Source organism: Moschus berezovskii, chromosome 4 (genome assembly GCF_049115385.1).
Source record: "Moschus berezovskii isolate FMDL1 chromosome 4, NW_MosBer_1.0, whole genome shotgun sequence".
Lineage (NCBI taxonomy): Eukaryota > Metazoa > Chordata > Mammalia > Artiodactyla > Moschidae > Moschus > Moschus berezovskii.
Genome location: NC_142463.1, coordinates 17,978,838 through 18,001,430, shown reverse-complemented (window position 1 = coordinate 18,001,430; position 22,593 = coordinate 17,978,838). Strand labels below are relative to the sequence as shown.

The 22,593-nt window shown below is 56.1% G+C and overlaps 1 protein-coding gene across 1 annotated transcript; it reads right to left on the bottom strand.

Moving 5' to 3' along the window:
* Positions 1–1,198: 1,198 nt before the first annotated feature.
* On the bottom strand, positions 1,199–21,562 carry TIE1 (tyrosine kinase with immunoglobulin like and EGF like domains 1). Its single transcript, XM_055402410.2, has 23 exons — positions 21,405–21,562; positions 18,134–18,451; positions 17,945–18,055; positions 16,348–16,503; positions 16,061–16,192; positions 15,761–15,901; positions 15,423–15,551; positions 14,458–14,603; positions 14,037–14,181; positions 11,797–11,955; positions 11,491–11,628; positions 11,008–11,304; positions 10,179–10,469; positions 9,342–9,532; positions 6,887–7,097; positions 6,615–6,725; positions 6,219–6,409; positions 5,129–5,242; positions 4,948–5,018; positions 3,740–3,780; positions 3,543–3,639; positions 3,358–3,457; positions 1,199–1,654 (listed from the first exon to the last, which is right to left on the bottom strand). Exons 1-23 carry the CDS (start codon positions 21,460–21,462, stop codon positions 1,583–1,585), a joined length of 3,420 nt encoding a protein of 1,139 aa, XP_055258385.2. The 5' UTR covers positions 21,463–21,562; the 3' UTR covers positions 1,199–1,582.
* Positions 21,563–22,593: the final 1,031 nt, after the last annotated feature.

Sequence of the window (22,593 nt, the reverse complement as noted above, 5' to 3'; positions counted from 1 at the left end):
TTTTGGAGGACACCCCTCCCCCAACCCCCTGTATTTGTATATAACGTTATCAGCTGACACTGAATACTACTTCCAAGTTTCAGTGCTGTGATCATATTCAGTGCTAACAACAGGGAGGTACCTATTACTAACTCCCTTTTTCAGAGGACAGAGCTGAAGCTCAGAGAGGTTAAGTGAGTTGACCAAGGTCACACAGATAGTAAGTGATAAAGCCAGGGCTTGGACAGGGTCTGTGTGATTCCACAAACTATGCTGTTAACCACAATGTCATGCTATGTTATGGCTTCTTTGATTTTATCTGACTCTCTGAAAAAATGTGAGAAGCAAGATGTCTTGTTTTTTAAGGAGTAGTGGGAGAGAAATCTGAGGCCAGCAGGGACAGATCAAAAGGATGGGCAAACCTGAAGACCACACAGCAGAGGGTAGTGATGTGGGGCTAGCTTTCAGGACAGAGAGTACCTCCCCAAACACTGAGAGACTCTGAAGAAGGCACAGGCATCCTGCTGTGACGGACTGAAGTCAGATATGACTTCTGCCTTCTTCCTTTGGGGCCCACAAGCTGGGCAGTACCAAGCCAGGGAAGGTTGCCTAGAGACAAAAGGAAAATGGGAGCTCCAGACAGGCCAGACTCTGTCTGGTGCTCAGTCTGAACTGAGATGGGGCTAGAGCTGATGCTGGGAGGGACTGTTTGGACAGAGCAAAAAATCCTAGACTGGCAGCTATTTAGGGAGACATATTGGTAGTAGAGGCTGGAGAACAGGGAAGAGACGAGGGGAAAGCTGGGCTTCTCATTATGACAGTGATGTGAGGGAGTGACTATGAAGTGAAAGTCGCTCAGTCGTGTCTGACTCTTTGTGACCCCATGGACTACACAGTCCATGAATTTTCCAGGCCAGAACACTGGAGTGAGTTTGGTAGCCTTTCCCTTCTCCAGAGGATTTTCCCAATCCAGGAATCGAACCGGGGTCTCCTGCATTGCAGGCAGATTCTTTACCAACTGAGCTATCAGGGAAGCCCGATGTGAGGGCAGTGTATGTGTAAAATGGGTCTCTCAGGACTCTCCCATCATGGAGGGCTTGAAATAATGACAGTGTAACAAGGGAGAGCATTTCTTTCCTTGGAAAGTCCAGTTTCCCCCCCTTTGGTTTAACTTTTCCCTGGGGTTGACCAGCAGTAAAAGGTAGACATTGGATGGAGCTTCTCAGATCATTTATTTTTCCTGATTATGAGGCTGGGAGTAGGGCGCAGCTGAAAACGGCACATTAGTGGTGTGAGTGCTGGCTTGAATGGAGGGGTTGAAGCAGGGGTTTGAGTGGAGGGAGCAGAAGAGTGCAAACGTGGAGCAGTTGAGCCAGAAGGAAGGATGTGAGGGTAGCCATCAGTGATGCAGGAGGCACTGGGAGCAAGTGCAAGGGATGAGGCCCCACCCCCCTGAGCCCACCCCATCCCTGGATCCCCATTTTTCTTCCTTAAGTTAAAAACCAATTCCTTGAGGCAGCTCAGGTGACAAGGATCAGCAGTCACAGGTTGGAGAGCTGAGTGTGCTCCGGCCAGCAGAGCCAGGATCAGGTCGGACAGTCGCTCAGGCCTCCTCAGCTGTAGCGTCAATGCCCGCGTATGTGAAGTTCTCAAACAGCGACATGTTCACATAGGCCTGGGGAGCAAAGCAAGCTTTAGTGGGGGACCAGGGACTGGGGTATGCCTGCCCCAGAGGTCCTTGACTTCCATATGGTTGGGATACTGGAAGAGACACTGATCCGTACTGGTGACTCAAGATGACCCCATGGCCAACGGTGGTCCTAACCAGCCCAGAGCAGCAAGAATATCAGACCGTAGCTGGGAAGCTAACATGAGAGACCTTTGACACAATGTTAGATAGGTGTTTTCTCATGCCCTTATCTAATGAACTGATGGCTAATACATTCATCCACTCATTTACTTATTCTTGTATTCATAAGGCTATTTCTGCTGATTGACCCATTTTTATGGTTGCTTGACTATTCCTTCATTCTTAAGATAGTTTATTAATTCCTATAACTACTTAGCTCAGTTGGTAAAGAATCTGCCTGCAATTCAGGAGATCGCAGTTCAATTCCTGGGTCAGGAAGATCCCCTGGGGAAGGGATAGGCCACCCACTCCAGTATTCTTGGCCTTCCCTGGTGGCTCAGCAGGTAAAGAACCCACTTGCAATGTGGGAGAACTGGTTTGATCCCTGGGTTGGGAAGATCCCCTGGCGAAGGAAATGGCTACTCACTCCAGTATTCTAGCCTGGAGAATTCCATGGACTGTATAGTCCATGGGACTGCAAAGAGCTGGACACGACTGAGCAACTTTCGCTTTCATGGTTATTTGATTATTCCTTCATTCTTAAGATAGTTCAATAATTCCTATAACTATTTAATCATTGATTCATATTTAAGAACTCTTTTCCCATTACTCATTTTCATGTACTTCTTCACGTGGATTTATTTGATGATTCACTGACTTATTATTATTATCATTTACTTATAATGTTATTATATTAGATTCAGTTATTTAATCAGTGTTTTTTTGCCATGTGGCTTACAGGAGCTTAGTTCCCAGGTGAGGGATCACACCTGTGCCTCTTGTAGTGGGATCGTGGAGTCCTGACCGCTGGGCCACCAGGGAACGAAGGGGCCCCTCAGCCGGCTTATCTGGATGGTTAGTGCATCCTCGCCCTCAATTCTGTACAGCATCCCTCAGTCACTGTTACTTATCCGTCCATCCGTTTGGTGAGCTGACCGCTCGAGCATTCTGCTCTGGCTCTGTGCCAGGTGAGAAGAGGTGTCCATGGTACGAAAGGACTGATGACCCCAGCAGAGGAAAGCAGGGAGTCCTGGCCATGGGATCTGGGACAAGGACTTGCTGCTGAGGCTAATCAGTGGCCTTGGAAGGCTTTAGAAAGGCCTAGCGTCCAACGCCAGTGCTCTTGCCTGGAAAATCCCATGGGCGGAGGAGCCTGGTGGGCTGCAGTCCCTGGGGTCGCGAAGAGTCGGGCCTTCACTTTCACTTTTCACTTTCATGCATTGGAGAAGGAAATGGCAACCCACTCCAGTGTTCTTGCCTGGAGAATCCCAGGGATGGGGGAGCCTGGTGGGCTGTCGTCTATGAGGTTGCACAGAGTTGGACTGAAGCGACTTAGCAGCAGCAGCAGTGTCCAACTCAGTGAGAGTGAGAAAGGGCGCTACACCCCAGGGCCTGGTTTAGCTGTGGTGCAGCTGTTGGTGGGGACAGGGCCATGGAGACTGCTGCCTTCTGGCTTCTGTGGGCGCTGCGAGGGCACTCCTGTGAGCTCAGTGAGCCCAGCTCTCCCCACACCTTGGTGCTCTCCTCACCTTCCTGGCTTCCAGCATTCGGCCCAGCTGTAGCGCGATCTGGGCAAAGGGGGGTCGCTCATATGGACGGTCCCGCCAGCACTGCCGCATCAGCTCGTACCTGTGGGTGGGGATTGATGAGATGAGGGTCAGGACCCGCTGGGGTGACTGACAAGGGGCGCAGGGCTCCATGATGAGGGACTCACACTTCATCATCACAGTTGCGAGGCTGCTCCATGCGGTAGCCCTGCGGCAGCTTCTCATATAGCTCGGCACACGTCATGCCACAGTATGGGGTTCCCCCTGTGGGAGGGAGATGCTCTTTTAGCCCAGGGCCCAGGAGGAGGGGGTGGGGGTCAGGGAAAGGTGGGAGCTCTCTGGGGAATAGGGCTCAGGGACTCACCAAGGCTCACGATCTCCCAGAGGAGGACCCCAAAAGACCAACTGAAATGAAGAGGATGCACTGAGTTACCATCTAGGCCCTGGGGCCCAGCAGCTTAATGTCTACCTACCCCAGGTGTGCAGCCCCTCCCAGCCCCTACCTATGTCTACTTCGCAAGGGTTGGGCCTTGGCCAGGTGTGGTCTCTGCTACTGAAATTCCTTCACAGCCTCCCATGCTCAACATAATCACAGCTAACGTTTTTACTGTGCACTTGCTGTGGGTCAGGCACTCATCACTTAACGTATATGTTAATTCATCTGCCCCTCACACCAACCCTATGATATAGGCACTATTATTATCCCCATTTTACAGACAGAGACACTGAGGCACTGAGAGGTTAGCTATCTCACCAAGGTCACACAGTTAGCAAGTGGCAGAGCTGGGATGCAAACTCTGGCAGTCTGGCTCCAAAGCCCTTGCTCTTAGCTGCCTCTTATATTATACCAGCAGATGGGCAGATGAGAGGTGGCTAGGCCAGGGTGGGAGTTCTAGTTGGGGGAGGCACCTCAGGGGTCCTGGGGCAGAAGTAGGAAGTAGGGGAGTAGTGGTCAGAGGGGTGTTGGTGTGGCAGACAGTGAGCTGGGCAGGCCAGGCCAAAGAGCTTGGGGAAGAGAAGGGCCAGGACCAGGGCTGGAGTGCCGAGCAGGCCAGGTTGAAGAGCGGGGCAGGGGTGTGCCAGGATGGCTGTCTGGAGGGGGGAGCACAGAAGTGGCATCTTGGGGGTCATGCTCTGGTTAGGTTCTCTGGTGGGGATGACCTGCCCCTCAGAGAGGAAGGTCAGAGCATTCTTTGAGTGGTCTCTCCATTTACCCAGGCGTTATCGGCCAGCAGCCCCATACCTCTCCAAGGCATCCTCCAGTCTCTTAGTCAAACACAGCCCTAGACCACCCCTACTCCAATGCTACCCCTGAAACACCTTCCAAGATGAAGCTTCCTTCCAGCTACATTCCCCCCCGCCCAACCCTGCCTTCCCATTAAGATGTTTGGCACGGCCAAGGCATGCTTACGACACATCCGTGTCACATCTGTGTCATACCTGGAATACACCCTAGGGACAGCCAAGTCATGCCTTGGACGACCGGAGACATCTCTGAGGTGCATCCAGGTCACACCTACATGCATCCTTAGGGGACCAAACCCTCCTGCCTGTCTGCACTCCCACACTCACACGTCACTTTTGGTGGTGTAGACGCTGTAGTTCAGAGACTCGATGGCCATCCAGCGCACCGGGAGACGCCCCTGGGAGGGAGTGGGTTTGAGGGGTTGGGTAAGGAGAAAGGGCTGTTCAGCAGGTTCTGGGAGGCAGGGCGAGGCATGGGCCCCGAAGGGGAGGACTGAAGGAGACTTACCATAGTCTTCTTTACATAAACCTCCTCCCCCCGAGAAAGGCCAAAGTCTGCAATCTTGGAGGCCAGGTTCTCTCCGACCAGCACGTTTCGGGCAGCCAAGTCCCTGTGGATGAACTGCAGGCACGGTTAGAAAATCAGGGACGATGGAGGATGATGGAGCCTGGGACTCCAGGGCCAAGGAGGGGTCTGCCTCATGGCTGGCTTCCTGGGCCCCTCTGTGCCTTTAGTAGCCCTTTACTCTTCTGCCCACCCACCCCAGGCCTCAACCTGGATCAGAGACTCGTGCCTGGGAAAAACCACAGTGGGGGCTGTGATCTGGGCCATGGCCAAGTTCAGGCTGTATCCTTCTCCTGGGACAATGGTTGACTTTTCCTCAGTGACCACACTGCATCTTCTCCTCTTTGAATGCTCCCTGACCCCATCTGTCCCTGACCTCTCCACAACCTCTGCTCCACTGATGAGAGTGGAAAGGCCCTTCTCTTGCCCAAAGCGATCTCTCCCTTGAGTTCCAGATCCTCCCCATTGGGCCCTCCACCTTCCTCAGAGACCTTGCTCTATCACCCCTCCTTCTGCCTTGGCCGCCTGCCTTCTACTTTCAAAGATACTCAATACATTAACAACTTCAAAATACCTCCCTTCAGTCTCACATCCCCTCCTCCAACTGTCCCCTCCCTCCTTTCATTCAAGCGGGGTGTCCTTGGATTTGGGCTCAGGCTTCCCGTCTGTTCCACCCTTCTCCTGGTGAGTCCCACCCACTCCCTGGCCACCAGCACCCCTATCTCTGAAGTGACAGCTTCCAGACTGTTGTCCCTGGTCCAGGCCTCCCTCCTTGGTTCTAGACTGATAGCTGCAAAATGCTAAGCCACACCCCCAAACATAGACCTGCTCTGGGGGTATTCTCACCCACTTACCCAGGCCAGCAACTTGGGGTCACATCCTCTCTAGTCCTCAATCCCATATCCAATTAGAGCCTGCTGATTTGATCTCCTGAAGTTGGCTTGATGTTCTCCTCTCATCCCTCTAGCCCACCTTCCCCAAAGACACACACACACACACACACACACACACACACACACATACACACACACACCTGCTTCTCACTCAGGTACTGCATGCCATTGGCAGCATCGCTGGCAAAACGCAGCAGCTGCCGGGAGCTGAGGGTGGAGGCTGTTCCGTGTTCCCGGGCAAAAGCTGGGTCAGTTTCCAGGACCCGGCTCTTGCGCAGAAAATCCAGCAGATTCCCATAGGGGGCATATTCAATGGCGATATACAGGTAACCTGGAAGGTGAGGAATACGGGGTGGTGATTTATACTCAAACAACCTGGGATGGCAGCAGGCACCTTATGGTACTAGATAAAACCTGGTGCGTGAAGGAGAGCCAATAGTGCTGTTTGGTGTCCTGAAGCCTCCTACAAGCCACTAGAGGCATTGGCTGATGCTGTGGGTTTGGAAGAAGGGCTAGGTGATGAGCTGGGGGCTCACCTCGGTTCTCACAGGCCCCCAAGAGGTTGATGATGTTGGGATGATGCCCCAATTTGCACAGAACTTCCAGTTCTCCCGCAAAGTCACGATGGTCATTTTCAGAGGCATACTCTGTGTAAAGAGTCCAATATCACTTTTGCCGGAAATAACCCTGGAGAAAGGGTGTGGGCTGCGGAGGGCTGGGGTCAGCTGCTGGTGGGAGCTAGGTGGGGCCGAGGGTTGAGGGAGAAAGGAGAGGGTCAGGGCTGGGGCAGTGGTTGCTCTCAGCGGACCTTTCAGCATCTTGATGGCGGCGTTCATCTTGAGTCCGTCCTTCTTGATCATGGCCCGGATGACCTGGCCGAAGTTACCCTCTCCAATGAGATCCTCAAAGGTGATGTCCTCCCACTCCAGCACTGGGTAATTTAGGGGCTCGGGCTGGGGTTTTGGCCGCCGGGTCAGTGTCAAGGTGCCTGAGCTGAACTGCAGGATGGTCTCCTCGCCCTTCACAGGATGGGACAAGTAGGCAGACAGTCCACACAAGAGACAGGGGCAGCAAGATGCAGAGACAGGCAGACAAAATAGTGACCAGACAAACAAGAGACTCAGACAGAGGGCACCCTGGTGGCCAGCCAGGCATGGACAGACAGAGGACACATACTGAGATAGAATCATATGAGATGGCGCCACAGGTGGGCCATTGGGTAGACAGATGTCCAGAGAGAAACGCAGAGACCGCAGGCTGGAGATCTAGCGTGTGGGCTCTGAACGAACAAGGGGTAGGTAAAATTGCTGGAAGCCACGGCATGAGTCAATGGAAGGCTGACACTCCTAACACTGAAACCAAGAGGAACTGGAATGAGCTGTGACGGGAGCAGTGAGCGTCCCCTTATTGTGCCAATCCCACAAGCAGGCTGTGTTGTCACCAGGGATGCTCTGGAGTGGATTCTGGCCTTGGGCAGTGGATTGGGGTATGTTTAGTGAGTACCTCCTCCATGCTGAGCCTAGAGCAGTGGGCAGCCAGTGGACTGGTCTTCTTCTCTATCTCTTCAGAGAAGCAGAGATGACCCCTGTCCACCCACTTGGCAGCTCCCATAGCTCTCAAACCACCCAGGACCTGAAGACAGAAAGAACATAACAGAGAAGCCCCAGCCAAGTAGGACCTGGGCCACCTGGGTAGGGCTGAGAGCAGGGAAAGGAAACAGCTGAACAGGTCCATGGGTACCACCAATATGAGTACAGAAAGAATGGTTAAAATAGACCTGTTGGGGCGTGAGTCCCTACATGAGCTGCAGCCCAACTTGATGGGAGAGGTCTGAGGACACAGGTCACATGGATTCACACGAAACATAGACAACTGAAAGAGCACACCTGTATACACACACACATGTTCCAGTGGAGGCCAGTAGGCAGGGCATCCATGAGAGGTACATGTGGACATGTGCTTGTACAGGAGAACAAGTGGAGGAGCACAAGTCAGGGATACAGGTGCATACAGATGGGGGCATTCACAGACGGGCACACTCATACCCAGCACACGTGTTCACGCACACAGATACCCGCACGTAGGCGCCGGGGGCAGGGGTATGTCTTGATATATGTTAGGATGCTACATCCACTAAAGGCTGCTTTCCTGCTCCTTCCCTTCACACTCATACCCCTGACCCTCCCCCACCACAGCCAGGCCGCTTTTTGCACATAGTGAGCTCAGAGGGAGCAGCCTGGAACAAAGAAGCTGATTGACTCTCTGAAGGGAGTGTTTTAGAGGCATGGCAGAGACAACAGCCTTGGACACTAGGCTTTCTATCACAAGGATCAGCCCTTGAGAGAGAAGAGGGTTTTTTTTTTGAAATGCCAAAACTTCTCTGTAAATACCGAGTCCAGGCACGGAGGACCCAGAGCAGAGTTCGGATCATAAATGACAATAGTGGGGAAGATGCCAGAGGAGAGACAGATGGAGGGGGGTGACAGATGAGGTGATGCTGGGGTCCCTGAAGGTAAGTTAGCATCGTCCCCCTGTCTTTTCCCCCTCAGTGGGGCCCTGCTGCTCAGGTTTCAGTTAAGACAAGAATAGTAGGGAGGCCTGTGCTTCTCGCAGAAGTGACAGGTGAGGCTGCAGGCCCAGTTCAACTCGAGAGCGGTAGAAACAATTGTAGGAGGAGCTGCAGCAATGGGCCTGAGGGCTGCAGAATATGCTGCCCTCTGCAGGGGACAAGGAAGGCCCTTGGAGTTCTGAAGTCCAAGGAGGCCCTGGGATTTGCAAAGATGGAGATTGGGATGAGGAACTCAAAGTGCAAGTGCCCTTCTGGTCCAAAGGAGGTCACAGAAGAGCTGAGGACATGAGCCACGGATGCGTGCAGGAGGGCCTGGCCAGAGAGAGGTCCTCATGGAGACGAGGCATTCTCCACGTTCTCATCAGGCTTCCCAAGCATCCATCACCCCTCATGGGAAGGGGGAGAACCCCGAATTGACCCTGGTGCAACATGGACATAACAGAATGATTCTGAACTGGGAATATTAAATATTTCATCACTAATATACCTGGGCTCATGAGCTGAGTACAATTCTATAGAGATGGAGAAAATTACAGATTGTACCCTGTACACTGTTGAGTATAGTCTTATACCTAAACATCCATGCATGCAAACAAACACACTCACAGTGTACAAATACTTGTGTGTATACAGGTAGACACATATAAACACAGGGTCTGCCATGTGTGCCCGGCGGCAGGTAGAGCTGACTGACCGATCCTGACTGGTAGGTGAAGGTGCGTCTGCGATGCAGGCAGCTTTTGCGGATGCACGCCAAGGTGAGGAGGGCAGCCAGGATGGTGAGGCAGGTGGCAGACACAGAGCCCACCACAGCCAGGACCAGCTGTTGATCCAGGCCCTCTTCAGCTGCATGGATCTCTTGGACTGGGCCCTCAATCTGCAGCCCTGGACACAAGAAGAGGTGCAGATCACAGAGATGCCTGGGTCAGGGAACCTGGAGGCCACCATGGGGTCACACAGAGGTGGAGGTCAGAGATCCCAGTACCAGGGAGGGAGCAGGGATGTCAGGCCGAGGACCTGAAAGTCATGATTTTCCCAGCACTCGGACAATGGGTCATAAGAAGGGAAGGGTCGGACTCCCCTGGTGATCCAGTGGTTAAGAATCTGCCTGCCAATGCAGGGGACAGAGGTTCGATCCCTGGTTCTGGAAGATTCCACACACCTCGGGGCAACTAAGCCTGTATGCTACAACTACTGAGACTGCACATTAGAGCCCTCAAACCACAACTACTAAAGCCTGTGCTCCGCAACAAGAGAGAAGCCACTGCAATCAGAAGCCTGAACATGGCCCCTAGAGAGTAGTCCCCCTCACCACAACTAGAGGAAGCCTGCGCACAGCGAGGATGACCCAGTGCAGCCAAAAATAAACAAATTAATTTAAAAAAAAAAGAAGAGCCACATCAAAGAAAAATGGAAAAAATGAAAGAAGGGAAGAGTCAGGGTTCCCACTGCCAGGTGTCACAGCACTGGGATCACGTGCTGGGCAGAGCACCGAGACCGGCCCTGTGGCCCGGGCATCCCCTCATCTCACCGTCGCCCAAGGTGGACTGTTCGACCACGTTGCTCCAGTCGCCGGGGCCCTGGACACTGGCCCGCACGCGGAAGAGGTAGCGCGTGCTGGCGTTAAGGCCGCGGACAATGGTGCTCGTCTCCTCGGGCCTGTCCACGTCCATCCACAGCGGGTCTCCGGAGCCCCCCGCCACCTGCACCTCCACGATGTACTTGGATATAGGCCCGGCTGGAGCCTCGGGGCGCTGCCACATCAGCTGGATCTCAGAGTCTGAAAGGGCCTGGGCATGGAGGTGTCGGGGGGCTGGGGGCCCTGGGGAGATTGGGGTGGGAAGGTGGGGCTCAGATGGGACCAGGCTGTGTGGCTGTGGGGTCAGACAGATCCTCTCTAGCTGTGTCTCCAGCTCTACAGACCCCAGAATGGGAGATCCGCTGCCGACTTCCCTGTTTCTTCCTGGGCTGTATATTCCTCTCGCTGTGGCCTCCTTCACCAACGAGCTTCTGCTTCCCCTTACATCCCAAGTCTTACTCGCAGCGTCCCCACATCCCCCAAGGCCCATGTCCTCCTCACGGCCCACCCCCTCCCATGACCTCCCTGGGCTCTCCTCTGTCCTAGGTACTCCTGGAGGCCCAGATGCCCCTGGCATCCTGGATTCTCCCCTGTGTCCTGGCCTCCCTCTGCTCCTGTCTGCCTGACATCCAGATCCTCCCTGCGCCCCTGTTTCCACCTCCTGTGGTCTCTGCCTGTCCATCCAGGCTCCTGTAACCTCCCATGTCCTTTTGGGCCCCGTGTGTTCCCTGCACGCCCTGCCCTCCCTCGTCAGGAGCCCACCACCGGCTCCCGAGCGTACCGCTGGGGGGCAGGAGCACGCGCGCAGCGGGCGAGGCCGGGCCCAGGAGGGTGCAGTGGTAGAGCCGCACGTCCAGCTGGTAGTGGGTGCCAGGCGTGAGTCCGGTCAGGAGGGCGGTGCGGGCCTGGGGGGACGAGACGTTCTCCCGCCGCTCCTGTCCCCGGGCCCCGTCCCACAGGCGCAGCAGGAAACCATCGCCCACCAGTGGCCCCGGCACCGGGGGTAAGGACCAGCTCACTCGCAACCGGTCGGGGCCCTCCACATGCCAGCCCTCCAGCCACGGCTTCAACAAGGGTTCTGGGGCCAGAGGTAGAGGTCAGAACTGTCTGGTAGGTCCTGGGGGCTGGACGGGATGGTGAACCCCCAGGGACAACCTCCAGTGGGAAAGGCAGGGACCCCCAGGGCCGACAAGCCGAGACAACCCCGGAGCGCACGGGACAGTGACCCCTGGGGAACAGAAAGGGGTGACTCTGGGCCTCTCACCAGGACAGTCTGTGGTCATGAGGGTGGGAGGCCCCCAGGCCCCCTCCCCCCCTTCCCCCGGCCGGCTCAGCTGCACACGGACACTGTATCCCGTCTTTGGCCTCAGGTTCATTAACGTCACGTTCTCACTGGGGTCCACTGGGGGCAGGGTGCACAGCACGCAGCATTCAGTCCCAACCTCTTCCAGAAGCCTCCGCTCCCCTGTCAACCCCTCTCTCCTCCGCACACCTCCCCCTCCCTTCCATCCCTCCATCCCCCGCATTACTGTCCGACACCCCATCCTGCCCCGAGCTCTTGCCCCCTCACCCACGATGGTGGACCAGGCCATGGTGCTGTCCTGGGGCCTGTAGTGCAGGCGAACGGAGGCGATGGGCCCGTCCCCAGAGAAGGAGACCAGCGGGGAGACCACGAGCTGGCGGCTCTGCTTGGCCAGAAGCCTCGGGGCGGTCAGGGGCACTGGCGGCACTGCCAGGAGACACTCAGGGTAAGGTGTGGCCCACACAGCCCACCCAGCCCTCGGACACAGAAGCAGACTCTGTGCTCTGGGCATCAGAGATAACTCTGGGTCTCAGTTTGGACCTGGGGACCCCCCTGGGCTGGGGAGAGACCAGGTGCAACAGATGATCAGAGTGGCCAGGGCCTAGGGAGAACAACTCGGGGCATAGGGACTTGAAAACAAGGACATGAGGGTGTCCCAGAGATGTTAAGTGAGGGAGTGACATGGCCAGACAGGGGTTTGGGGGAAGGCACTCTCCCATGCAGTGTTGGGGAGGACAAAGAAGGCTAAAGCCCAAGGCAGTGTCACCCTGCTCTCTGCCCCTTCCCCATCATTCATCACTCTCTTAATTAAAAAAAAAATGTAGCAGGTGATGAAGCACCTGCTCTACCCAGATGCTTCACGTGCGTGGTCTCTAACTCTGACAACTGCCTTCAGGCAGGGCTCATCATCCCTATCTTAAGAATGAAGAAACTGAGGCTCAGAGATGTGGAACGACCTGCTTAAGGACATGCAGCCAGGGTTTAAACAAAGTCTGTCTGACCAGGCCATCTAAGATCAGCCCATCTTATCCCAAACAGCTTTTGTGCTCCTGCTTAGCTTCCTCACCCCATGGTCACTGTCTTTCCTGCCTTAGCTCTTCTGTCCAGATTATTGCATTAATGTCTCAACTGGTTCCCTTGCCTCGTCCAAACATTTTCCAGATGGATTTTCTAAGAAAAATGGATGTATGCATGGATGAATGCATGCATGGATAAATGGAAGGATGGGGGAAGGGAGGAGGGTCAAGGAGGATGCAGGGGTGTGGTAGAAGGGGGTGGGAAGGAACAATGCTGTCAGGCAGGGACACACATGTAAGGAAGAAGTGCTGGCCTGGAGGGAGAGGAAGGTCCAGTTTGGATCCTATGGAGCCCCTGGGCCTGCAGCTCACGCAGGGGGTTAGGTGACCTGGAGTAGGGGCCCTGAGTCGTGCACCAGGTGACTTCCCCACTGACTTCAGAACCAGACCCCCACTACACAGAGGTCTGGAGCCCAGGAGAGGGGTCCAGGCTGCAGATTGTTACCTGGGAGTTGCCTGGGAACGGTTGAAATCTTAGGAATAGGTGACATTATAACTACTAACAGCAATAAATGTCAGCATACATTGAGCACATACCCTGTGTCAGGCACTGTGCCAAATGCTTAAACGCATCGTGTAATTTAATCCTCGCAGCAATCCTATCAAGGGAGTGCTGATATCCTCATTTTACAGAGTGAAAAACAAGCTTTGAGGGGTAAGGTAACTCGCTTAGATGACGGAGCTAGAATTTGCAGTGAAGATTCAAAGCCAAGTGGCCTGGGGAGAGTGAGAAGAGGAAGGCGGAGGTGGGACCCTGGGGAGGTAGAGGGGGCGACAGAGAAGCAGAGAGAGGATGGGAAGCAGAGCCGGACAGTGAGAAAGAGGGGGAGGGGCAAGAGGTCTGGGCGCAGGTCAGGGGAGGTGGCAGCGGGGTCAGAAGCACAGGGAGAGAGGACCAGGATGGGAGCGGCTGTGAGCGTCTGATGCCCATGGTGCTGGAGAAGGTGGGGGACACCTAGACTGGGGTGGGGGTGCTCGGCTCTCAGCAATCCTGGGCACTGGCAGCTGCCTCCTTATTCACCAGGAAGCACTTCTGGGAAATGAAACAGGTCCACAGCCCCAGGCACTCCCCTGTTGTAGCACTGGGTACCTGGTGGTGTGACTTGGGGTTGGAGGGAACACAGCATCCCAGAAGTGGAGTGAAAGGCACCGTGTATCTGTGGGGTGGGGGAGATAGGAAGCATTGCCCGGGGCAAGGCTGGAGAGTGTCCCATTTCTGGAGCATGGGTTCCCTTTCCAGGTGGGACTGAGCTATGCTCCAGCCTGGAGAGTGCCTGGTCCAGGCCTCAGGCTGACGACAAGCCCTCTTCTCTGCCTGGTGCTGGGCTGTGACCTTACAGGCTCTTGCCCTTCCTGCTCCTATCTGAGCAGCCTCGGCTGGCGCCCACTCTGTCTACCATCTATCCTCCATGGACCCGGGACATCACTGACCTTTGACATTGATCCTGAAGCGACGACTATCCTGGCCACCAGACGTGGACACGCGGCATTCCCAGAGTCCACTGTCCCCAAGAGCCAAGCGGGGCACCTCAAACTCGGCTGTGGTTCTATCTGGCTCCACAATGGCCTTGGTGGACTGAAAGTGGTAGGGAAGGGACAGGCCTCGGTGGACTGAAAGTGGTAGGGAAGGGACAGGCCTCAGAGAAGGTGTGCCATGTGGCAGAGGCCTGTGTGTTTGTCCAGGCTGACGAGGGGACAGAGGCTGGGAGGAGGTCCCTCCACAAGCAGCCTGACCCAGTCTGAGCTGTGGTCAGGCCCGTGGGCAGAGCCTGCAGAAAGCCCGGAGGGGTGGAGGAGCCTAGGGGTGGGCAGAGGCCCTGGGCCCCCAGAGGCCCTGGGTCATGGGGCTCACCAGAAGCACCGTGCCATCCGGCTTGCGGAGCTCCATGCTGCCCCGGACTGGGAAGGGGTTCCCCGCCGCGGCACAGTGGATCCGGGGTGTTGTGTCTAAGTTGAACTCCAGTTCTGAGACCATGTCCAAGATCTGGGGGATCCGGTCTGGGGAGAGAGGGGACACTCATCCCGGAGGCCCTGTAAGGGCAGACACACCACTGCCACAGAGCCCCCCCGAGCCCCGCACCCACCTCTGGCACTGCCCCCCGCCGCCCTCCCCCCACTCCGAGTCTTTCCTCTTAGAAGAGGCACCACCAGCATCCCAGTCATGCAGGCCTGCAAGCCAGCAAAGTCCGGGCGACACCTCCAGGCCCTCATGCCCACCTCTACCAGCCCCCGAATCTGCATCTTGTGCCCACCGCCTCCTCAGACCCTCCCACACCGAGACCAGACCCCTCGCCAGCCTCACCGCCAGAATGCTGGTTTAGGCCTCTATCATTTCTGGGCCCCTTGACAGAGCCTCTGGACTCTCCTGCTCCCGCTCCCTCCCCAGCTGCTGGGGTCCTCTCTCAAACCCATGCCTGACAGTACCCCGATAGACCTCTTCAACCCTTCCCTGCGGGGCCATCATATTCAGTGCAAACCCTACAGCCTGTCATTCAAACTCCCTGAGAGTTGACCTCCTCTGACCACTTCCAGAGCCTCTCCTCACGCCACTGTCCTGGTAGTAAAGCTTGAGTCCTCAGTCCCCTGGCCTCTGCCCTGCCCTCTCCCTAGCCATCTTTCTCCTGTCCTTCATACCCCATCTGAGATCACGGCTCTTTCCAGAGGCCCTCCCTGACTCTCTTGGGTTGGTCAGGGCCCCCTCGGGGCTCCCACCCATCCTGGGTTGCTGCCCATCCCCAGTGGGAGGCGGGGCTTTGAGCCAGGGTGATGCATCTGGGAAGCTGGCCTGCTCCTCAGAGCCACGCCCTGTGCTCATACCTGACTTCTCACAGTGCACCCCATGCCACCCGGAGGGGCAGACGCAGCCGCTGAAGCGGTCACAAGTACCACCATTCTGACACTGGCACTGGAGGCGGCAGTCAGCTCCAAAACGACCTGGGGTGCAGGCTGGGCACAGAGCGGGTGTAGTTAGAGGGGCACAGGTCAAGGGGCAACAAGGGCCCAGCCGGGGCCTGGGGAATGCCAGGCTGGGCGGAGAGGGCACTGGTCAAGTGAGCAGGGGATGGTGGAGGGCTCGGTGTGTGAGGCAGGACCAGAAGGAAGAGTTGGGGCCAGGCTGTCTGGTCAGAGACTACGGAGGGTGGGTTAGTCCGTACCTTCCTGGCACTGGCTTCCTCTCCAGCCAGATCCACAAGAACAGCCATAGGGGTCTGGGAGGCAGAAGGTGAGGCCCCGGCAGCCTGATGTGCCTGGGCACTGCTCCTGGCAGCTCTGCCCAAAACGGCCTTCTCTGCAGGCTAGAAAGAGGGCATGTGGGTATAGAAGCCTCTGTTGGGCCTCAGCATTCAAGACCTTCTGGAACGTGCTCACCCTCCAAGTCTGTCCTCGTGGTTTGAGAGCCTTCTTCCAGCCAGGCATCCTCTCCTGCCCAGGTCCTGGTGCCCCATCCTCCTTACCCTGCTCACAGCGGGTCCCAGTGAATCCAGGGGGGCACACACACTCGCCATCCTGGTCATGGCAAACACCTCCATGCAGGCAGCCTGGGCATTCCTTGGTACAGTCTTGTCCCCAGCGCCCCGCCTCACAGCCTGCAGGAATGTACTCTCAGCAGCTGACCCTCACCCACTAGACCACTGCCTCTGAGGACTGGGGCACCCCTGGGGGCTCAAGGGGATCCACAGAAAGTGTGCACAGGGCTCCCAACCTCCCATATCACCCACCACCTCTGCCCTCTGCTCCTGACCCCGCACGATGAGTCGAAAGAAGGCACTGCCCAGTGGGCTGGCTTCCAGGTACGTGGCACTGTAGATGCCGCTCGATGATGGCTGCACGTTTGGGAGCTGCAGCAAGAACTGCCCGTCCTGGGCCTCGTGCCAGTCCAGGGTGTAGAAGTAGGATCCTGGGGGCATAAACAGGATAGGGGCCTCAGCATCACACAAGAGCTGGGGTCCCCTCCCTCTGCCCACCTTATCCCGAGTCATATTATTGTGGGTCAGGCAGAGTGAGCAGACCTGGGGAAGGCACCAGCGAGTGTCTGGACCTGAGCCAGAAATGTGGGAGACAGCCTCTTTTTCACGCTCCACCAACCACTCAGTAAATCACCAAGTCCTATTCAGTCCACCTCCTCCTTGTCTCCTAAAGCTGCCCACTTCTCTCCACGCTCACTGCCACTACCCTGCTCCCAGCCTCCCACAGCCTTCCAAGCTGTCTCTCTGCCTCCAGTCTCCCTGCTTCCTGTCCATCCTCCACTCAGGGTGACCAGTGAGATTCTTCTCCAACAGATCCCACCGTAGCTCCCCTGCTTAAGCTCTTCAATAGTTCTTCACTGCCCAAGGGACAGTGTCAGACTCCTCAACACATCATTCCACCAGTTTGGCTACCGTGCAGCCCTTTAGCCACATACCTCTCCATATCTTGACTTCTAGCATTCCTGAATTGCTTTTATCTCTTCCAGACACAATGTGGTATCTCACCGCTTCCTGCCTTTGCTCTTATCAGTCCTCCTCCTGGAATGCTTCTCCCCTCTTCTTTGTGTAGTTAATTCCCAGGAGCCTCTCCCTCCAGGATCTGTGGACCCTAATATTAGGGCTCTCGTCCCTGCACCCTTCCCTCTTTGCTCAGGATGGAAGAGAGATTCTAGAGAACACAGGTCTACCTGTCTCCACGTCTCTTATCAGTTCAGGGGCCCTGGAGCTCAGGAGACAAAACCTTTGGCTCAAGAGTCCGGGGACATAAGAGGCAGCCAAAGGGCTGCGGTGTGAGAGCTGAGGCAGGAATCTTTGGGGCCATACAGAAAAATGACTTCATCCTCTGCGGGCCAGAGGACCTGACAGGGCCAGGTGGGGGCAGGCCCAGGCTGAGATCCCCAGGCCTGCCCAGGCCCCTGCTCCCATCTGGACAGATCTCTGGAAGAGGCCAAATGTCCCTTGCCTGTGCTGGGACTTTGTTACCCCTTCTCTTCTTCAGCAGAGGGGCTTCTGCTCCCTGCCAGACCTGCTATGTGAAAGTACTTTCTAACTTCTGGAAGAGCCCAACTGGGAGGGGTTAACACAGCTAACTGGGGGGTGACAGGGAAGGAGGCAGCTGACCATGAGGCCGCTGGTCCTCCGGGCACAGTAGGGGGACATCTCACAGCCAGAGATGTGTTGGATGCAGGTGCTTCCCATGGATCTGGTGCAGGAGAAAGGATGCACCCCCATGCTGGCCAGAGCGGGTAACAGGTGTATGGAGCCACGGCTGTGTCAGGGGCCAGCACGAGGAGCTTCGAGGGCCATGGAGGTGCCAGGGTGTCAGAACTATGGGTTTACCTGCCCACCCAGTTCAGACGCCTCCCCCCTTACCGTTGCTCTTCCAGATCACATCTGTCTGTTTCTCTTTGCGCACCCGCGCGGAAAGTACAGCCGTGTCGCCCTTGTTCACTGTGTGTGTGACCTTGTCCGGGAGCAGGTGGGCTGCGAAGCGGATGGAGGGTGGGGTCAGGGGTCAAGGGCAGCCCCTCCCCCACCCCACCCCCCGGCGGCCGGACTCACCCCCGGGGCTGTTGTGCACGTAGAGGACGCGCGTGCGCCGCGTCCCCGCGCCGCCCACGCAGGAGAAGACGCCCACCAAGTCGGAGGGCTGCGAGAAGCCGCGCACCGTCACTTGGCGCGAGCCGTTGCGGGCGAGGTGCGGGGGCTGCCAGGGCCTGGGCGCGCGCACGATGCGGTCGTCCTTCTCCAGCAGCAGCGGGGGCCCCCAGGCGTCCGAGCCCCTGCCCGCCCCCGCCTCCCCGGACACGCAGGTCAGGAAGAAGCGCTGGGGCTCGGTCAGACGCAGGTCGGCCAGCAGCGTCAGGTCCACCGCCGCCCCTGGGCCGGGACACCGGGCTCCGATCTGGCAGGGTCCCGGCCCTCGCCCTGCCCGGCCCTCCACCTCTCGCCCCTCTCCTCGCAGCCTCGCCCCTCTCCTCCCCTCCCCCGCAGGCACTGCACTTCATCAGGCACGTCCATCCGCCTCCCTTCCCGTCTCTATCCCCTTCCCCGTGCGCCGGCCCCTTTCCCTCGAGTCTCTTCATCCTAACCGAACAAAAACAAAAACAAAGCCCCTTCCCTAGCCTCCCCATCCCCTCCGTTCTCCAGCCAGATGGCTTCCCTTTACAGCCCAGCCTTCGGAAAGAAAGAATGATCTATGCGCCCCATCGCCGTTTCCTCACTCTATTTCCGGCAGTCCCCTTTCCTGACCTGTCTCTACAGCTGCTCCGCAAAGGGGAGCCGCCCTCCCTGCCTCCCTCCACCCCCACCCCCACCCCCCCACCCCCCGTCCAACGCCAGATTGCCGGCTAGGAGAGCGCTAAAGATCAGAAGTGTCTTGGAGGGACCCCTCCCGTTGCTCTGGTCCCCAGGTGGCTCCGGAATCTGGACCGGTTTGCTGTGCTAGGACTGAAGGCGGGAGAGGCTGGAGTCTGCAGCCAGGTGGTTATGGGGCAGAAGGGAAGAGACCTCTGGTCCCAGCAAAAGGCCAGAGGCAGGGAGGGCAGGCCCTAGGGCCCACTTGGGGCTGAAATATGCACGGACACCAGGTGGGCTTTGGTCTTTTCCTTCTACAGAGCTTCCTTCAGGGTGGGGACGTACCTATCAAATGCAGGAAACTGTGTAGAGAGCACAGAGAAGGGACACCTAACCCAGCATGGGGGAGATAGGGGCTGAAGAGGTGCCTCCTGGAAGATACAGCTTGAGGGTCTTAAAGCTGAGCAGGATACACGGTGGGGATTGAGAATGAGGACAGGGAGAGGTCATTGGTGGGAAGGACATTCTAGGCAGAGGACATGCCTTGGTGCATGCTAAGTTGCTTCAGTCGTGTCAAACTCTTTGCCACCCCATGGATTATAGCCTGCCAGGCTCCTCTGTCCTTGGGGATTCTCCAGCAAGAACACTGGAGTGGGTTGCTGTTTCCTTCTCCAGGGGATCTTCCTGACCCAGGGATCTAATCCACATATCTTATGTCTCCAGCATTGGCAGGTGGGTTCTTTATCACTGGGAAGATAAAGAGCCTGGGAAGTCCCAGAGCCTGAGTAAACGTGTGGAATGAAAAATATCATGGTGTGGACAGTGGGCTGTCCAAGTTCAAAGTAGCTGGGGCATAAGGTGTGAAGCCAGAGCCAGGAGGGACCTCGTAGAGCTGGAGTCTAGGCTCAGCAGACCCTCCTCAGCCCTGGGACCCCATGCCTTCCCAGGCCTCTCCTACTCTGTCCCTGCCTGTTCACTGCCAAGTGCTTAGTTGGTTAGATGCTACTTTGCTTATCCATGGATATTCTTTGAAAGCCTGCCACAAGTAAATGAAGCTGACTGTCTGTCCTGTGCTGAGCACCTGTTTTCCTTTGGATCCTCACACTCTGCAGAAGTTGGTGTCTTTCCATCCACAGAGGAGGGTCATAAAAATTATTCTCCAGGCTTCCTCTAGCAAGCTCATCCCCTCTCTGGGCTTTCACCATCACTTTCAGTCAGTAACCCTGGGGAGGCCTCTCAGCTCTCCCCAGACTTGCTCCTCTCTGGACTTCCTGCCTCAGAAGACTGCTAAACCCACCTGAGATAGAAACTTCCAAGACATCTCACACTGCTGCTGTCATAATGTACGTCTGTCGGAGATCAGCTGTATGCCACGTGCTTTACTTACGTTCTCTCATTTTATCATCCCAGCTCTCCTGGGAGGTGGGTATTATTACCCCAGTTTTATAGCTGGCAAATTAAGGTTCAGAGAAATAACTTACCCAAGGGCATACAATTAGTAACTGGCAGAGCCTGGTTGTCTGACTCTGAAGTCCACACCTTGAAGCACTATCCTGACTGCCCCAATCAGTGACAAAATTCTGTTTCCTCAGAACCTCTAGACTTCATCCCATCCTCAAGTCTGCCCTTGTTAACCCTTATCCTTCCATGGACCATCCTGATAGCCACACTCTTCCTTCAGTTTGTCCTCCAAACTGACCCATCCGAGACCTTGTGACTCTCTGGCCTACAACCTTCCATGGCTCCCTATTGCCCTTCAGGATGCAGGGCTTGCTGTAGAGCTCCCTTGCTGTTCCCACTGCCCCTTCTGCTGTGCGTTCCCTCCAGAATCCCTCGCTCCCCTGTACTTCCACGCCTCTGAGACTTGTGTCTATTGTTCTGATTGCCCTGGAATGAAGACCACTCCTCTGAATGAAGTCTGTCCTGATCCCTTTTCATCTCCTACCCTGAAGTAGAGTAGGCTGACTCTTCAGTGCTTCTCTGTGTCTGTTCTATGCTCACTCGGTGTCCTGGGGCCCCCACTAGACCGCGAACCTCTCAAGGTGGCTTTTGTGTTCTAATCCTCTTTGGGCAGCATGCTGAAGGAATTGGCTACTACATATTCAGAAGCTGTTAGCAAGTGCTTTGTGTAAATTACCTCACTGAAACCCAGTTACAGCTATAGGAAGTCAGAATCATTCAATCTGTTGTACAGCTCTAGAAGCTCTCTGCCTCTTACAACTCTTGGAGTATTGTTGGTGCTTGATAAATGTTTGTCAAATGAATAACGGAGTTGAGTCCCACACATTGACCATATGAGCACCTCTGAAAACTTCAGGGGGCCCAGGGGCTCTGCTGCTCCCCACTGATGTTCAAATCCAACACAGTCCGTGGTTGCTTCCCTCCCCGACTCCCTAGCTTCTGCCTGGGATTTTCCAGGCCCTGATCCCACTTTCTAGCGAATCAGGGTGTGGAGGAAAGAGATAGTGATGATGATAGGGTTTTCGGGGGTGGGGGTAGTCGAGGCCCTGGGCAGGGAGGTTCAGAGGAGACTCACCAACATGAGAAGCCAGGAAGAAGATGGGGAGCAGCAAAGGGGGCTCCAGCCAGACCATACTCCGGAGGCCAGCCAGCACAAGCGGGGCCCGGGGTCGGTCTCTCTGGGTCTGCTTGCTCAGCCTGTGCAGTCAGTGTGTGCTGGTGTTTGGGAGGAAGAGGAAATGAGTTAGCTTGGGTGGGAGGGGTGGCAGGGGAGAGGGGTGGGGAGGACTTATCCTGCTTCTGGGCCCCTAGGCCCCCCTGGTCTGCGGATGGGTGTGGCCTGGAAGGTCCTGGAATGGGGTCACTTGGGGGGGGTTGTGGTCAGGACAGACCTGGGGACTGTTGGACCATTTCCCTTCCCCTCCTCTCCCCGTGGCCCTCAGTCCTGCCAGCAGGCAGGAGGCAGGAGACAGGAAAGGGAGGAAGTCGGTGGCTTCCTCCTATTGAGAGGGGATGGGGAGGATATTGTTCTGGGGTCTCTCCTCCCCCAGCGCACACACACGATTCCTCATGTTTGCACCCCAGGACACAGTAACATGGGTGTCCTAGAGAGCAGTTCATGTACGTAACACAAGGATCCGGAATGTACACAAAGGAACAAAACGACACACTCTGGGCAAAAGCCCTTTGATTCAATCTTGTGTTATTCTCTCAGTTTATAGGGTGCAAAACTGAGACCTGAGGCTGCAGGGCCTGAGGGCTCTCTGAGGTCATGGCAAGGCTGGGACCTAAACTTCAGACTTAGCCGCTTCTCAGGGCTCACGCTAAGTCATGTAGCTCTGCAGGTTTACAGAGTGCACAGTGGGTGAGCCTCCTGCATTTGCAATCCTTGGCTTAAGCCACTAACAGGCTTCAGCACACTGTCTGCCTGATGTCATTATCCTTGGACACTGGGGCAGCAGAAGCCCCACCCAGAGAGTGCCTGCACTCTTGAGGGCTGACAGCAGCCTGGAAGCAGTCCTAGCCCTTGACAAAGGCTCTGAAGTCCCATGGATCTGCTGTGCCACTCATCTTTCCCTGCCCTGGTGCCACCTCTCCACTGGCAGTTGCCAGAGCAGAACATCATCCATGGGCATAGAATGCCCGCTGGGCTGGGGGTGGGGTCTGTCCTTTCAGGGAACAGAGGGAAGTGTGTTGGAGCCTTCAGATGGCTGGGCTTGCTTGTGAAATCTGTAACTCCTCTGGCCTTGAATGGAGTGGTTGGG